Source organism: Elephantulus edwardii, unplaced genomic scaffold (genome assembly GCF_000299155.1).
Source record: "Elephantulus edwardii isolate Elephantulus edwardi_28Jun2011 unplaced genomic scaffold, EleEdw1.0 scaffold00189, whole genome shotgun sequence".
In the NCBI taxonomy this organism is placed as follows: domain Eukaryota; kingdom Metazoa; phylum Chordata; class Mammalia; order Macroscelidea; family Macroscelididae; genus Elephantulus; species Elephantulus edwardii.
The window spans coordinates 1528699-1547337 of record NW_006399939.1 but is presented as its reverse complement, the minus strand read 5'-3'; the positions used below and the strand labels follow the sequence as shown (position 1 = coordinate 1547337).

At 48.1% G+C, this 18639-nt stretch overlaps 1 protein-coding gene across 1 annotated transcript in view; it reads right to left on the bottom strand.

Moving 5' to 3' along the window:
• The window catches only part of LRP4 (low density lipoprotein receptor-related protein 4), an 81814-nt gene that overhangs the window by 44738 nt on the left and 18437 nt on the right, over nucleotides 1–18639 (bottom strand). The window contains exons 2-4 of the mRNA XM_006896767.1: nucleotides 18475–18639; nucleotides 1516–1662; nucleotides 55–171 (exon numbers count right to left, since the gene is read on the bottom strand). Of these exons, the coding sequence (XP_006896829.1) occupies nucleotides 55–171; nucleotides 1516–1662; nucleotides 18475–18639 (429 nt within the window). The remainder of the gene's footprint in view (nucleotides 1–54; nucleotides 172–1515; nucleotides 1663–18474) is intronic.

Below are 18639 nucleotides of genomic sequence, written 5' to 3'. Positions count from 1 at the left end.
GGTGCTCACCCTCACACCACTCACCCCCACACCACTCACTCCCGCACCACTTACGGCAGTCCTGCTCGTCCGAGTCGTCCTCACAGTCGTTGTCCCCATCACAAACCCAGGAACGGCGGATGCACTTGCCATTGTCACAGTGAAAATCAAGAGGGGAGCAGGTGGGCAGCACTGAGACCAAAGGAAAAAGAAGGGAAAGCAAATCAATCCAGGATCCTCACCCAGACAGGCTACACTGGGCTCGGAACCCCTCTAACAACGCTGGACCTGTCTCCCTCCCAATTCTTCCTCCTGGGCTCCAAGCTTGCCCAGAAGCTGAGCACACCCTAGAGCCAAGAAGAGAAAGTACTAGAAGGGGATGCTGGTTGAGGGTTCACAAGGCGGGGAAGACCCACCCCCCAAGGATGTAAAAACCCCTCAGAAAACAGCAAGAAAAACATGGGCAAGAGAAAAAGAATCCTTTTCTCCTTTTGTTAAACAACGATTAACGCATCTGGGGCCAGTTTCCAGTGGTAAAATTCATAACTTATTACACTGAGCAAGTCAGTGACCTTCTCTTAAACAGTTTCTTCAACTGTACAATGGGGACAGTCATACTCAGCTACAGGGGCTTTGTGAGATACCGCATATGAAAGCCAGGCGTTTACCATCCTCACAAATTAACTGTGAGGCTTGATGGTCGGGGTTAACTGAGCTCCAGATGGTAACTTTGTTCTCATTCGCTTCATTAGCCACTCTCAGATGTGGATGTGACAGGTCAGGGACTGTGTCCCTACACCTAGACACCTGGCTGGGCAGGGACACTTCTGTATTTCCAAGATGACGGCCAAGCCTGTTTTGCTCTTTAATATCTTACTACAAGAACAAGTCACAATATTTATGATACCAACAAAAGGCGGGATGGCATAGCATATATACCAATAGTAGAAAGTGAAACAGTCTATCCATGTATGAGAGAGAAATTAAAAATATGTATACAAAATGCATGTTCACGTAAATGCGTCTTTTAAAAGCCTCTACCTTGTTCCAAGGGTGGTTTTTTGTTTGTTTGGGGTTTTCTCATTCCTTCCACACTTGTTGCTAAGGTTTGGGTCTGTTTTCTCCTTTCTCTTCATTGGACATATATATACATGTGCCAAACAGTAGGAACTTAGGTGAGGGCGGAGCTGGGGACGCATATACTGAGAAGAATATCAGGGAATGAATGAAGAGCCTCAGTGAGACAGACAGACAGACACAGTGGCTGTGACAAGGGGCGTAAGCCCAGCGGAGATTGCAAGGACGCTTCAAGAACGGACAAGGATTCCTTCTGTGGTGCCCAGGCTTGTGGAATCAACTCAACAGCTTCTGAACTACTTCAGCTTCAACTACTGAAGAAATCAGTTCTCTGTCAATATCTGTGTACCTAGCAAGGACCTGAGTGTGAAGCAGTTGATCCATGGAGCATTCTAGAAGGCGTGTCCTTGTTTTCCCCACCCTGCCCGGATTCCCGCCATCCTGTGGGGAGGTCCTTACTACATCCGTCTTCATCGCTGTGGTCCCCACAGTCGTTGTCTCCGTCACACTGCCACTGGGCAGGGATGCAGGTACACTCGCCCAGGGAGCTCACCGCACACGTGAAGTGACTCCGACCACAGGCGCACTCAGGGCTGCTGGCCAGGCCTAGGCAGGGGGAAGAGGAGGCAGTGAGGGCTCGACCCTCAGTTCCCAACCGACCAGAGCTCATTCTGTGGTGGGGACAGGAACTTAGACCCAGGGCACTGCCATTCAGCGGGTCACAGCACCACTGCAAGAGACACTTTCGCCACCCCTTCTTTCCCTCCCCTTAGGCATAAATGGTCAAGACGACACCTCACAAATTGTCCAGGTGCCCCTTCTAGACAGAACTTCTCTGTCTAGAGCCAAATTATGACCTTGGAGGGTTAGAAGAAGAATGGACAAGTTGGGGGGGGGACCCTGGAAGGTGTTCATCTCCTTCCCTCCCAAACTAGATCGAGATAGGGCTGGTTTTGCCTCTATTCAATACTAGACCTGGAGTCATTGGCTGGGAAGGGCAAACATACTGAGAATAAAATCCTGGAGCTCCTTTAGAAAGAACACGTCCACACAGGAGAAAAGGAAGCAGAGGAGAGCCACCAGGAGACATGGGGAAAGAACCAGACCAAGTCAGGGACCAGTGACTGGGATGGGTGTGAAGGGGCATTCCTGCATGATGGGCAGAGCAGCTGGGCTTCCTGAGTGTGGAGCTCTCTGCCTGGCCAAGTCCTACGGCCGGCTGTGCCCCCTTCCCAGCGTGCCCAGCATGGTGCCCGGGGATGGCGTGTGAATGGCTCGGTGCCCCTGCTCCAGCCTCAGCTGGAACAAAGGGTTCTGCCAGGGTCACTCTCCCCCCTCCCACCATTCATCTAGCCCGCTGGGCTGCTTGCAGCTGGGAAAAGAGGGGGCCACAATTCATTGCTGATCTCCCCCCCTCCCCCACTTTCTACTCCCCTTCCTCCCTTCAGCTGGGCGGTGCCTCCAGACTGGGCTGGAGTCAGTTCCTAAATTTCCACCTTTCTTCCTTCCCTGTTTACCTGGTCCAGCTTCTCTTTCCCTCTCTCTCAGTTCCTCTCCTTGTTAGACATTCCTGCCTCCCATTAGGAATCTGTGCTTTGCTGCAAATCAAAGAACACAACTCACTATGGTAGAGTCAGAACTGACTCATAGCTGACTCTGCAGTGGTTTTCAGAGGCTGCAATTCACACCGGAGGAGACTGGCAGGGAGGCACCACCTGGGGTTAGTAGCATTACCCCCAATGCACTAGGCCACCAGAGCTCAGGATGGACAGGGTTTGCGCTGCCTCCTTTGTGAGCTAAGGGAGAGCCCTAGACCCCTCTTCACTTCACTTCACTTCACTTCACCAGGGTGAGAATGAACATCTAACCTATAGTTGGGTGAGTGGGTGGAACCTGCGCGGTTTCCTGGAATGGATCAAATTTATGTTTCTGGGGAACAGAACCGGCATTCAGAAAGAATCAGCCAAGGCTTTGAGCTCCCCCTTCAAATGCTAAGGAAAGTGGTTGCCCTAGAAAAGGTGCTGGATTTCCCAGTGGGTGGAAGCAGGGCGGAGAGAGGAGGGTGGAAGCAGGGGTTGTAGTGCCAGCTCAAAGCCAGGCAGTTTGAATCCACCAGCTGCTCTGAGGAAGAAAGACAAACAATCTCCTTCCGAGCAATTTATAGCCTCAAATACTGGCAGAGAGGTCAGCTATGAGTCAGTTCTGACTCCACGGCAATGGCTTTGACACCTGGGGACATTTTTTTGGTTGTCATAGCTGGTAGTGTGACTTGCAGACGAGCCAGCGTTGCTATAAACAGCCTACCACGCACAGGACAACCCTGCAACAATGAAAAGTTAGCTCCAAAAGCCAACAGGGCGAAGATGCTGAGAAATACGGATGGCCTGATGGGGACGTAGAGGTGAAAGGGGTAATAACACAGAGAAGGGGGGAGAGTGGGAAAAAGCAGTGAACTTGAGCAGAAACAACGGGGCTCTATTGACTTTGCAACCTTGTCACTTAACTCTCTGGCCTCAGTTTCCTCATTTGTTAAAATGAAAAATCACAAGAATTGAACAAGGAAATACATATGGAAGAAACACAAAGATGCTCAGTGAGCGGAGGCTGAGAGAGCAGAAGGATAAGGAGGATGAAAGTTTACATTTCCCCAAAGAGTTTGCTTCTGAGAACCTGAGGAACAGGCTTCAGGGGAGTAAGGAGAAGAGCGGCCCCCTGGGGCTGCAGGCGAGCGCTCTAGGCCCAGTTCTCCAGGGCGCCACCCCCTCTCTTGGTTAAGTGATAACAGGAGTCCTGCTTTCACCTCAGGAACAAAGCATTCCACCGAGGGGCATCCAGTGAGCCGCAAGCTGCAGGCAAGTCTGACTTCTTGCCCAGCATCTGAGCAGCAGCTCCCAGCTCTGTGAAGATGGGGCAGCTAGGGTGTGGGGGTGTGTGGAGGGGGGCTGGCAGCCCCTGACTTGGATGTTCATACAAGTAAGCAGACATATGACACTCCACAAAGAAAGCCCTTCCGGACAACCACAACTCCTCTGAGTTCTGGAAGTGGAATTCTTCCTCTTAACTCCTGGCTGTGATTGTAAAGGGCGGCTTTTAACCCTAAATTAACTGAAACAATGAGAAGTGAGGACAGGAAACAAAGCTCTGGGGTTAGGAAGTCTTTAAGAGGTTTAGACGTAGAATGCTCAGCTGTGCCTCCCTCTGAGCCAGCAAAGTCCACAGAAAGCCTGTGGCCAGCCACACTGCAAGTTCCCCGCCCCCGCTCTCCCCCAAGGCCTTAAGCCCCAACCTCTGACCTAAAGCAATAAGGGGAAGGTCTTTCCAAGGTACTCTGATTATCAAAGCTTTTGAGATGCATGATAATGTATCCAAAGGACCTTCCAGGGCAATTAAATCTCCCCATTTACACCTAACTTTCAGTGTTACAGCCACCTTAACCAATTTCCCACAGCTTTCCTTCAAGGGAAACATTCTGCTGGTATATGAGTACAATACAGCATGGCAGCAGAGAACACTGACAGTTTCTGGAATCAGAGGAACTCGCTTCAAACCCTGGTTCTGCCATTTCTTTTTTAAAAAAATATCATTTGAAGTGAAAGTTATAAAGCAAAGTAATGTTCATTCAACCATTCATACACATTCTGTTCTAAAACATTAATTTCTACAGAATGAATGAATCCGTTTCCCCACTTCCCTCTTGCAGTGCTTTCCATTAATCCTTCCACCCCTCTCTTTCTTTTCTTTACTGATATTGTCCTGATTTTCCTCTTGATGGGCACCATCCTTCCCTTTGCTCATCTTCACAAGTGTCTGTTACTTATTTACCAATTTGTGTGCCCCTCTCCTCCCTTCTCATCTCTGGTAACCGTCCCAAGAATTGTCCTACTTGTGGGCAAACTGTTATTTATTTAGCTTTTTGTATTTGGTTCTGCTACTACTCAACAGCACAACTTCAAGCAAGTTACTAAAACTGAAGCCTCTCTGAGCCTCCATTTCCTCATCTATAAAATTGAAATAATAATGTATTATCTCAAAGGGAGAGGTTTAGGTCAATATGAAGTTAAAGAATCCATGTTAAGATGTTTGATACTAGACTGTTAAACAGAAAAATATCATCTTTCTCTAATCACTATGTGCTGAATACAGTCTAGGTACCTTCCAAGTACTTTTCTTTTTTTTAATTGATGATATTGTAACAAAAGTTTACAGCAAACTTGGATTTCCATTCATTCATTGTTGCACATTTTCCTCCTCCCCACCCCCCAATTGCTTTTCTAAGTGTTTTACATAAGCTCCATCATGGAATCCTCTCGGTAACCCTCAGATATGGGACTGTCATTATTGTCATTATTGAGGACACTGACAGACGGAGGTTAAGTCTGCAGCAGGTCACACACATCCTAAGAGTTGGGGCCAGCGTTCAGATTCAGGTAGGTGGATCCTAGAAGCCTCCGCTTTCATTCACTTCATTCTCATGCCTCCCTATAAAACAGTATTGTTATTCAGAGACTCACTAAAACCTCAAAGTCATAGGAATTTCTAGGCCCCTCCCCTTTTGACAGGACTTCCCCTCCCCGCCCCCATGGCACCAAGTGTTAAATAATAAACTATGAACTGAAAGTTTGGTGATTTGAGCTTCTCTGAGGTACCTTGGAAGAAAGAAAGACCTGGTGATCTATTTCCAAAAGTATCTCAGTCATTAAGAATACTGGAGACCATGGTTGACTCTCAAACACACAGAGCTGTCAGGAGTCAAAATTGATTCAACAGCAACTGGCGGAAATCTGTGGATTTTTCCTCCTTTATGCGGCAAACACATTCGTGTGTCTCAACCGGTAACCTCACCTTTGGTGACCTCAGACCAATTTCCCCTGCCCCAAGGTAAAGCAGTGAAGCAGAAAAGCGCCTTAGATGTTATGTCGAGTCAGGAAGGAACAGAGCTCTGATAACAAATCATTACACTCTGCAGGTTCTCTCTATAGTTTACAAGTTCTTTTTGCATCGCATTTGCCTTCTTATTTAAGCATTACCCTGAGCAGTTATACTACTACCTAGTTAACGGACGGACACTTTTGCCCTGGCCCTGGTCAAAGGGTATGAGTAGGAAAGCCATGAGGGGTGCTCCAATCTGACCCTGAAACCAGTATTCTTGAAATATGGTCTCAGGCTTTCAGCAAACTTCCCAATTAGAGGCACCTGTCACTTGGAGTCACAGGAGGGAACAGTGACATCACACAGCTATAGAGCAGCTTTTTCAAGTTGAACCAGCAATGAGGAGGCTTAAGGAGAGGAGTGTCCTGTGAATGTTCTGAAATGTGACAGCTACTCCAATGAGGGGAAGATCACAAAGTGAATGGAAAAGGGAGGAATCACACTAACCCTCTGTCTCTGCCATCCATGGGTGGCAATGACGAGGATTTGAAACAACCCTCAGCTGACATCCAGGCCAGTCGGGAACAAGCCTGCAGATTTTAACTTCTTGAGGCATCTCTCAGTGAAGGGGATGTCCACGTAGCAAGACACTGAAATGCATGGCAGCAAGGACCTAAACGTAAATGGATCCCACTTCATCCAAGAGATACTGGAATCTGGCTGCAATCTCAAAGGCATGTGGTTCGAATCCACAGATGCTTCGCTGGAGAAGGAGGGGCAATCTCCTCCTGTACCAGTCAGATCCAATTCAATGGTACACAACAACGAGAAGATACTGGAATCTGAGAGATTCGAATGCCTTTGTATAGCCACTGTTTGGAGAGGACCGAGCCTGCTTAGGAAGTGTTAGGACCAGTAAAGGAGCAATAAGCAGACAGAGACTAGAAGGTGGGTGAATCTTCTGCTGCATGCTGCCTCACCCGGCCCCGGGCTAGGGTGAAGCCCTTGGGCCCTCTGCATGGAGTGGACAATCACGACTGGACCACTGTTCAGACAGATGCTACATCATATGCTTCCTGGCAGCTGAAACTGTGTGATATGTAGCTTTGTACTGACAATGCCAAAGCCAACAAGAATGCTAAGACACAGCTCTTAGTGTTTTCCAGTCTGGAGCGAAGGAGAGTGAAGGAAAAAAGATTCAAGGGGAAAAAGCAGGTCTCAGGACTAATAGCCCATGAGAACTCGAGCTTCTTACAGCTTGAGATCAGAGGAATTAGCCTGTGCCTGGTTACCACTGTCAACCATGCTGCCCAGTTAGAACAAGAGATTAAAGAAGAACAAAAGAAAATTTAAAAGAAAACAACCAGACTTGCTCATACTGACTGAGATGAGAAGAAACATTGAGACTATTATCCTAAAATATCCTTTGAACTTGGAACTAAAGTAACTCCTGGTGGGTATCTTTCGCCCAAATAATAGTTGTTACGACCGTATGAACAGATCTGAACCCTATCCTATCCTGCATCATCCTCACAGTTCCAGAAACAGGAGAGCCCACTGTGGCAGTCACTGTGGCAGTTCCCTGGTTGAGGGTCTTCCTCTTCTTTGCTGACCCTCTATCACTCTGGGCATCGTGTCCCTCTCCAAGGAATAGCATCTCTTAGCAACATGCCCAAAGTATGTGAGAAGAAGCCTCATCAACTTTGCCTCCCAAGAGCACTCTGGCTGCATTCTCTCCAAGACCTATTTGTTCTTTTGGTTGTCTGTGAATGTTCTCTTGTCCAACACCACAGCTCAAAGGCATCACTTCTTCTTCTGTCATCCTCATTCATTGTCAAGCTCTCAGATGCACACAGGAAGTGATCAGAAAGACCATGGCCTGAATCAGAGGCACCTTAGTCCTCAAACTGACATCATTGCTCCTTAATAACTTGGAAAGGTCCCTAACTGCAACCTTTCCCAGTGCAATATGTTTTCTTATTTCCTGACTACTGGTACCGAGGATTTTGGATCCATGTAGGATGAAGTTGCCAACAGTTTCAGTCTTTTCTCCATCTATGATGATGTTGTTCATTGGTCCAGTAGTAAGAATCTTTGTTTTCTTGACATTGAGATGCAATCCATACATATACCAAAGAACAGACCAGCCTATAAAAAAACAGTATCATTGATGCATCCTGCACTCCCTTAAATTAATCAGCTACACAAGACCACGCTGTTGACATTTACTCTAAAACAAAAATGAAGAACTAGAGATGGATGGAAACAGAGCACAAAGAATGAAAATAATGATACTATTGACACATTGTGAAAAATAGAGCCAATGCCATGGAACAAGTTGGATAAAAGATTTTTAGATGGGAACCTAATGTACTTTGTAACCTTTTGCTTAAAACATAACAAAATATTTTTTTAAAAAATTAGCAAAACTCTCACTGAGCTGGATTGATATAGTGGCCATAGCAATGGACTCCAACAAACTGAAGAGAGTGCTGGGTGGCATTTCATTCTGTTTATATAGTAGGTAGCCATGTAGAGTAGAGTGAACAGTAACAGTTCCAGATGGGAAGAAACTAATAGTTGGATTGTACCATTTTTGTTGGTTTTGGTGTGTTGTCATTGTTAGGTACTTGTTGAGTAATTTTTTATTTAGAGCCATGCCACCTGACAAAGTAGAATTGCCTCCACAGGGTTTTTCTAATAGGCTCTGATTTTTCTGGTAATATAGTCACAGAGTTGTGCTAACCCCCAAACCAGCATGTCTCTAGAGGTTTGAATCCACCAGCTGTTCTGAGGGAGAAAGATGGCCAATCTCCTCCCAAGTGATTTACAGCCTTCAAAAACTGGCTGGAGGGTCAGCTAAGTGTTGGTTCTGACTCCACAGCAATAATTAATTTTTATAAGATCACCAGACCTTTCTGGTGAAGTTGCTAGGTGGGTGTGTTCAAACTGCCAATCCTTCCATTAGCAGTTGAGTGTTTAAGCATTCCACCACCACAGCTCCTGTTTGAGCAGGTGATATTAACACGGTGACTGCAGCAATGGGCTCTCATGTGTCAGAGGTGACAAGGATGGCACAGGATAGGACAGGGTTCACATCTGTCTGTCATTCATAGGGTGGCTATGAGTTGCACTAGCCTCAATAGCACCTAACAATAAAAACAAATGAATACAGTAACACAAAAATGAATTATATTCTCCTCTAGTGGTTGTTGTTATATAATATGGAGCCTTAACTGCCTCACAGGTCACCTTTCAAGGGACAGTAAATCACATAGGAGGAGACCATCCATCTTTCTCCCTTAGAGCAGCTGGTGGGTTTGAACCACATGCTCTTGGAGTGCAACTCCCTACCACTAGGCCACCAGAGCTCCTCTAGAGATTGGTAAAAACTGGAGTCAAAGGAAAAGAGCATCCCAGAAACAAAACTCATCAGCTCCTACCGAATCAGTATTCAAGAGAACATTCTCTTTAAGGCAGTTTTCTAGTCCTGTCTTGGTCAAGTTCGTTCTCTCTTCCTGTAGCAGTTTCTATACTCCCAGGTTGTAATACTGACATGTGATTCTGCCTACTTTTGTCCCATGGTCCTAACTATTCCCCTGATTCGTAATGATCAGCACTATCTGGCTGGTTTTGAAAATCCAGTTGGTGAAGTCTTCTCCTAGTAGGTCCTCTTAAAGGGGCCGCTATCAGACACAGCATCACTGTTCCTGGCAAACTTAGCCCTGTTTGGACACACTTAAAAGCAGAAAAGAAGTTCCTAATGGTCACCATCCAAACTTATGAGGCAGAGAGCATGAAGTGAATGAACAAAAGTCCTCGAACATAAATCCTGTCTCCTCTTCTTCCTAGCTGTCTGACCCTTGGCATAGTATTGAATCTTCTTATCCTTCAGTTTCTCATCAGGAAAATTTGGGCAAGATAATATAAACCTCTACAACATATGGATGTTATAAGGATAAGAATGAGTAATTCATTTTAAAAGCACTTAGTCTAACGGCTGGCACATACTACCCAAAAACCCACTGTTGTTGAATCAGTTTTAATTCACTGTGACCCTACGGGACAGAGTACAACTGTGTGCTAGGTTTTCCAAGGCTGTAAGTCTTTAAAGAAGCAGACGTCTCCATCTACTTCCCCACAGGGCAGCTAGTGGGTCTGAACTGCTGACCTTTTGGTTGGCAGCCAAGAGCTTTAAGTACTATACCCCAAGGCTCCTGGCACACTCTAAGTGCTCAATAAGCAATAGTTTTGCTATTATCATTATAGATTGCAGCTCTCTCCAGAATTGTTTTATCCAGCCAGCCCGTGATTTAATTAAGAGCTGTTATTTCTAGCCTTGAGATTGTTAAAATCTTACTGAATGCTAAATAGCAGTGCCATCCTCAGAGGCTAAGTCAGTGGCAAGAAAAACCACAGAAATAACCTGTTAAGTTGGGAGCATAAATAATTATCTATAGGTTGAAGTAGCAGAGAGAACGGTGACCAGGATTCTACTTTCTTTTTTGTTGTTGTTGTGTACCATCAAATCGGATCTGACTGGCACAGGAGGAGATTGCCTCTCTTTCTCCAGTACAGCATCTGGTGGATTCGAACATGTGCCTTCAGGATTGTAGTGTCCTACTTAATGCCTTTCTCTGGAGGAGCTTGAGGCACACGGCTCCTTTATCTTCATGTAATTTGTGGTTGTTGTTGTGTCCTGACATGTTGCTTGTGACTTACAGCGATCCTAAATAAAGTAGCTCCGAACCCTGCTCTATCTTGAGCCAATTTCATTGTCTCTGTCACACCGACCCCCATTACTCTAGTCACTGAGTCAGTCCACCTCATCCTGGGTCTTCTTTTCTTGTGCTGTCCCTCTACTCTTCCAAGCATGATGTCCTTCTCCAAGGACTGGTCCCTCCTGGCCACATGTCCAAAGTGTGTGAGACAGAGCCTCAGAATTTTTGCTTCCAAGGAGCAGCTTAGTTTCACCCTCTCCAGGACAGATCTGTTGGCTCGTAATTTATCATTAGCCAATTCTTGGTTCACTGACCCTCAACTTTACCAAGCAGGGACTGAAGGCGGGGAAGAGGAAGACCCTCAACTGATTGACACAATGGCTGTCACACCGAGCTTATGCACTACAGTGTGTGTGAGGATGGCTCAGGATCAAGCGGGTTCTGCTGTTCATGGGTGGCTGTGAGCCAGCACTGACTTGAGAGCATCTAACAACAATTCTTGGTAGGCAAATTCAGAAGAGAGAATGCAGAAACTAAAGCATGGGGTAATTCATAAATTGATTAGTTCCCTCTTTTAAAAAGAGGCATAAGAACAGTACCTGTCTTAGAGGGTTGTTGAGAGGTTTAAAGGTAGTAATAGATATGAAGTACACAGTGAGCTGCTATTATTATTACTGACATTCTTGCCTTCATCTGGACATATCCTCTCTCTCAGAGCAATAACGCAGCCATGACACCAGAATCTCGCTATGCAACTCACTGCCTTTAAGTCAATTCAACTCACAGCAACTCTGGAGGACAAAGTAAGACTACTGTTCTTTAGGGCTTCCAAGGCTGTAAAATCTGTACAAAAGCAGACTGCTTCCATCTTTCTCCGCTGGAGAGGCTGGTGGATTTGAATAGATGACCTTTTCATTAGCAGACTAATGCTTCATCCACTGTGCTACCATCACACAGGACCTCACGATTCCCCTTAACCTATCTTAGAGGCCCCAGGAACATGTTCCACAACTCCAGCAGGGCTTCAGTCAGACTGGGCTCTAAGGAGGCTACTCAAAATATCACTTTCCTTTCCTGCTACATCACAAAATACCAGACTCCCAACATGTGGCAAGATGTGGCTTCCGGGAATGGCAAACCTCAGTTCTCTTTCTCGAAGAGGCTTTTTATTCAGCTTCTCATCATCAAAAAGCACCTGGGAAGTAATTCCTCATGTGCACTGGGGTTCCTGACACCGTTCTCTGAGCAGAGAGAGGACAGGTGATAAAGCCAAAAAGAAACAGGTGTTCCAGACTCCAATGGTCTGGAAAAGACTCTATACTCTGTTCTGAGAGGTAACATGGGTTGGGACTTAATGGTTTAGATTCTGCATTAAAAACCTGATTCTGATTAAGCACATGCTAAGCCTCAGTTTCCCATCAGAAGGCTGTTGTGAAGGTTAAGTGCGGTAACACTCACTCCACAGGAACTACACAAAATCCCTTATATGCCCTAGGTATGTGTGCATTTTTCAAACCACATTTCCCAGCCTTGAGTGCAAAAATGCTCACCAAGAAGATCCTTTCCAGAAGAACTGTAAGTCTCATTTTGGTGAGATACATTTTGGAACCATTCTATTTTACAGCCTCTCTGTCCGTAGCTGCAACCAGCCTGGAATGGGGGGGAGAAGAGTTAAGGAGAAAAGAGCGCCCTTATTCGCTAGGCTTATTCATGTCATAACCTGGCATCTCCTTTCCTTTAGTTTCTGAGAAGCTGTAGCCAAGCCAACAAGAAGGGTCTTTCTACCCTCACCCATGCCAAGAGGTGGTGGCCGTCACACTCCCAGGGCTGGGACCACTGGAAGCAAAAGCTGGGAGAACTTCCCGCTGCCCCCGCCCCTCGGGCCTGGCAGGAAGTGGAGCTGCGGAGCGTGCAGAGATCGCTGCAGGCGCTTACAACCTCATTGCGTCTTTAGTGTTTCCAACTAATCAGATGGCTCTCGTAATACAGGGCTCTGTACCTGCCTGGCCTTACACTCAGACAAGGAGAAGCACCCCCCAGCCCCCAACCTCCTGTAAGGCACTGCCTGGAGCCTGGAGCTTCCAGGCCGGGGCAAACCTCCGGTGATAAATTATGTAGCAGCACCTTTGTGTCGCGCTGCCTCTCAGCCAGATGGGAGGTTTGCTCCCAGTCTTTTGTTTCCGGCTTTGCGCGCAGCTCTGATCTGCAGAGAGGTGAGGGGGGAGCTCCCGTCCGCCAAGTCAGGGCTTGCAGAGTCCCAGCCCGGCTTTCTCAACAGAGTCGAAGCGGGCCCTCCCCTCCCCACGTTAACCTGAACTACCGGGGAGCTTTGAAAGTGCCATTACGCAAGGGGAAGCAAGACGCTGGGGAGAGTAGACCGCCTCATTGCTCATCTGTGAGCAAGGATGGGAATGCCTACGCTAGTGAAAGCATGGGGTTTGCTTCTATGGGTGGAAGAGGCGCCCAGGGGCACCTAGGATGTTTGCTTCTCCCTAAATCAAAGATGTGGAATGGCAGAAAATGGAGTCAAAGGATCTCCTTAGAAAGCCAGAGAAACCAGCTCCTTTTAAAGGCAGTTCTTGGATACGGTCAACTTTATGCAGCCTCAGAAAACATCCCATCAGTGGCACCAACTTAAAAGGCAGAAACAAAGAGACAACAGGGGTCAAACTTCGGGGTGGAGGAGCCGCGAGCTGGGGGTGAGTCTGGAGCTCCAGACCCACATTAATTATCCGTGCTCACTGACGGATCAATTATCCGTGCTTCCTGACTGAAGACTGTGGTCACGAAGGAGGCGGCTCAGGGAAAGCCCTGCCCCCAAATTGGGGCAATTACTACCTTCTGAGCTCCGGGGCCAGATTCCCTGCTTAGGCCAGTGGGAGGGAGAGCTTGGAATTCCAAACTGTTTCAGCTACTAGAGACCTCAGTCAGTACCTCTCACCCCGGGTCACAGCAATCTCAGAGTGAGCCTGGCCACATCCCTGTTCACTGCAGTGAATGGCGTACAGTGAATGGCGTATGTGTGAATCTCAGAAGAAAGCTCAACTCCAAGACTTCTCAATGAAGAACTCAGGCCAGGGGCTCAGTATACTTCCCTAGACTCCTGTAACTACTCTTTTCTAGAAGGAGTGGAACTGTTTTTAGGTTTCATTAATGCTGAAGGTGAAAAAGAAGGGGCAAGATCTTGAAAAAAAGAAAATCAAGAACCAGCTGAGATGCAGGGCAAACTAAGCCTTTTTAGCACATGGCATTGTAGTAGGATTATTTGTTTACCTGGATCTCATATTGTAAAGGCAAGGACCATCTCTAATCTGCTTATGCAACCCTGCTAACAAGCTTCTAACATGCAGCAAGGGCTGTGGGAACAAGGGAACTGTCAGGCTTTGTCCTGAATAATGTGAACAAGCTCATCTCATAGCCACCCTCTGTCAGGTTTCTGAGGCTGTAAATCTGAGAGGAGACTACCCATCTTTCTCTCTTGGTGGATTCAAACTGCTGGAGATGCACACATACTATGCCACCAGAGCTATTACCTCATCTGGGTCTCTGGGTAATGCTAATGGTTTGGGGGCAACTATTAATGGAAAGGCTGAGAGTTCAAATCTGCTCAGTTTTACCATGGAAGAAAGACTTATGATTTCCTTCTAGAAAGATTAAACTCAACCAAAGAGTCGATTTTGATCCATTGCAACACTACTCTGACTTTCTGAAGCTGTGAGGGAGGAAACATGCCATCTTTCTCTGGAGGAGCAACTGGTGGATTTGAACCACTGATCTTTCTGGTTAACAGTGTGACACATTGTTTAGTATGACACTGAGGCTCTGTAAAGATTACAGCCATGAAAAATCCTGTGGAGCATTTTCCTTAACATGTGGAGTCACCACGAGTAGGAACTGATTGTCGAGCAACAGGTTTGTTGCTTTTTCTGGGGTGTTCTTTGGTTATGGTTTTGTTTGTTTGGGTTATTACCTGAATTTGCAGTTTGTGGGAGGCACATAATGGTTAACTGCTTAGCTACTAACCAAAAGTTTGACAGTTCAAACTCACTAAAATACACCTTGGAAGAACAGTCTGGCAATCTGCTTCCTAAAGAGTACAGCCTTGAAAAACAGATCAAAGTTCTAACCTGTAACACACAGGCTTGCCACAGCCCACCTTGATGGCAACTGGTTTATTACCCCACTTAATCTTCACAATAATCTTCTATGATAAATTACACATGGGTCCCCTGTTTACACATTAGAACCCTGAAGATTAGGGAGTGTTTTACACAGGGTCACCAGGAAGTACCAGGCCAATGCCAAGATTCAAACCTGTGTATAAGTTATATCCAAGGAGATTGTATTAACACTTATAAATGTGTGTTTGCTGAATGAATGAATGAATGAATGAACAAATGAATGGGTACAGGGACCCGCTTAGGGAAGGCTCTTGAGTGTATAAAGAAGGAACCTGACCCCAGCAGCTCTGAGCTGGAGGGAGAGTGACAAGCACAGGCACTCATCAGCGCTATTTATAGGACTGAATTAGGCTTTGCCAGTGACAAGTCAGCATGAAGTCTTCACCGGGACATTGAATCCCATCAGACTGAGAAGGGGAAAGGGCTTTCTTAGCTGAAAATGAAATGGCAACCCTGATACTCCAGAACCCAGATGCCCCATGGCCTGGCAACTGTGACAAACATGTGGCTGAGTCACATCAAGGAATGTAGGGAGCCCACAGCTGGACCACGCTCACAGACCAAAATGAAAGGACATGGAACTGTCTCAGGATCATGACAGGTGCCCAGGCCTTCAAAACACAAGGCCACAGGGACTATCCAGCCAAAAGCTTATCAGATGAATCCCTGAAATTCCATTCTTATTCATGAAGTCCTTAGTCTAGACCTTCTCCACAAAGGAGCAGCTACACAGTCAATGGCTCCCCCTTCCCTCCTCCCTAGGCACTAAGATTAGCAGCTACACAGCGAAAGGTCTAGAAATGACATCTAAAACACCCTGTCCTCTGTGACCGTCTGTGTTCTTTCCTGACCCAGAAGATGGACACGCCCAGTGTGCTCTGCCTCATACACGGCCAGACTTGGTTCAGACTTGGTTCTCGTGCACCTGTCACAGTTCGTTCTTCATATCATGTGCTGGTCCCAAAGATGTTATCTGATATTCAGCAGGGGACTGAAGAGGAAATCCAAACTCAGTGACAAGCCAAGCATCTTTCACAAGTTCAATAAGATCAGGGACAAGGTCACCCAAGCGCCATGACAACCACGGCCATGACAACAGCCAACTGGAAAGAAGGCCAGTGTCAGCTCCACTCTTTTGCATGAAGCCTCAGATCTAGCCTTATACCTGCCTAAGAACTCTGGGAAGAATCTTCAGCTATTTGCTTACCTGGAGGAGACCACCTGGACATACACGTTTCCCCTCTTCAAGGTATTACAAGGAACCAAGGTTCTCTACAGAACCATTAAGGTTGGAGCATTATGAAAGGTCAGCTCAAACCCACAGGCTCAGGGAAAAGCTCAAGTAGCATCTAAATAAACAGCTCACATTCTTAGTGTCCTAGGCCTGACTGAGCTTCCTCTGCCTGATCCACAGCTACACTTACCATTTACCATCTTCTCCCCAGGCCCCAGAACCTAATCTCAGGGTACTGAATGATGGCATGTTTGTAGTGTTCCTTCCAAATCCTGCAAATGCTTGGTCTCAGGTCTCAATAGTGACCTATTAGCTTGTCCTTTCCCACCTCCCAGGACTATCAGGCCAGAGGCAAGTTAAAAATCTACATACCACTGATCATACTTAGACAGAAAACACCCACATGCTTATAAACTTTTATTACTTTTTTTTTCTCTGAAAAGGAACCCAAAAGAGTGATCAAGAATCTTCCTATCTTTTCATTTTGTGAAGCATTAAATATGCACAAATCTCTTAACCACTGCCCGCCCCCCAACCCCCGCCCCCCAGGTCTCTGCGGATGTAGGGTATGCACTTTTGACAGTTCTTGGCTAGCCTTAGCCCGGAACCTTCCAGCTCCCCTTCCCCAGGGCAGGAGGCGACAATCTCCTCTTAGGCTTTGTTGGTATCCGTTTTAGCCCTTTCCCGCCCCCCCCCCAATGCCCGGGCTTTTTCCCTTGATCTTTTTCAAAACTTCCTCCAGGTGGCGGAGAGGAAAGTTCCATCCCCTCCCTCTGCAGCCCGAAGGGGGAACCCCCCAAAAAGCACAGCTGTCCCTTTAAGGGGCCCATGTGGTGGGAAGAGCAGCTACATTCCTACCCCAGTAGGGCTGCTGTCCCGACACGCCAAAGAGGCTACAAATAACCTTCGAGGAGAGAGAGAGGGGCGGGGGAGAGCCGAGCGCCGAAGGGAACTCGGGGCGGCGCGGCTGCGTCCCGCACCGAGAGCGCGCTCATCCGCGCTGGAGAGGACATTGGAAAAAGCCATCGACAACGCACCGGCAGTTTTAAGAACAGACCCTAGAACTCTGATTTGGATCTCAGCGATGAACTAACCCTTACTTAAATCGAGTGTCTTGGTTGGCATCCCTACACTCTGCCAGGCAAGTCTCGAAATCTGCACTATTTCCGCACGAGCTTCCCCAAGAAACAATTAGGGTTGGGGAGAAGTGTGTACCGACCGACAGCTCCATCCCGAGCCTCCCCCTTCATCTGGGCTGGGAGGAGAGGGGATGGGTTACTAAACAGTGGTGGGTGCATGGCGCTAGGGTTCAAAGTTCTTTGAACTGTGGGCACAAACCGGAGGCAGCTGCTAAATTATGGGGTGCCCCCAGGGTCCTACACACACAAATATGGGTGCCCCCATAATCCTACACACACAATCATGGAGAGCTCTCATGGTCACACACACACACACACTCACAGGGTGCCCCCACCATCCTACACACGATGTCACGGGGCGACCCATGGTTCTACACACATAGAATCACAGGGTCACACACACACACACACACACGTTGCGAACCGGCACCAAACAAGAGATTAATAAAGAGCAGATGAAGCAGCAGCCCTCTGCCAGGCGTTCAGCTCCCCAGAGGGCCAAGGCCCCAGCGCGCGGGCCCTGAGGCCGCCTTCTGAGGATCGTAGCGCCCCCGCCCCCAGGACGCATCTGCGGGGGCCTTCCAGCAGTTTCTTCCCAGTGTCCCTCTTCAACCCTTTTTCCAACTTCATCCACCCCCACCCCACCTCCCCCGTGGAGGATCCCAGGCAGGAAGCTGATTGGCCACAGCCAGGAGAGGGAACCCAAAACACTACGGAGGGGAGATGCTGCGTGCAAGTGGAATCCAAAGACCCTCGGAGGGAGTCCGAGGAATTGTTCCCGGAGCAGAGGAATGCTCAGAACTCAAGCACTCAGATGCCATTGGGTCCTCCAAGGCAGCTAGGAGGGCTGTTTACAATGCACGAGTTTACCCACCACTCTTCCTGCCGCCCTTTCTTCGCACACATTTGCGTGCACCAAGGACACAGAGACCCTAGCGTAACCCCAAAGGCAGGGCTCTTCAAAGAGGGGAGGCGAGAGACAGCGACTCGGACTTGCTCTCAGCCTGGGCCACCGCAAAGGAGGGAAGCCAGCCCACGAGCGCCAAGTCCAGCCCAGACCCCGGTGCATGGGGCAGCGCCTCCACCACCGTCCCTTCTCAAGCTTGAGCAGCCTGGAGGAGGTCCGAGTCCCTCCCCATCCTGCAGTCTCGGCGCTCCAAGGGGGTTCCTGGGGTCCCGGGCCCCAGCCCGCGCCGTCTGGCCCTGGGGAGATGAGTCGTGCAGCGGCCAACCCCGTGGACAAACTTTCCCCGCGGGCCGGCGGCGCCGCTTACCGTGTGCGCAGAGCACAGCGCCGAGCAGCAGCGCGCCCCACGGCCGCCTCATGGTGCCGCGGCAGCTGCCGGCGCTCGCTGCCGCCCAGGGTCCGTCCCGCCGTCTTCCGCGGACAGCGCGGCGCAGCGAGTCGGCCGAGGGTCCCCGGGGCCAGGCGTCCCGGC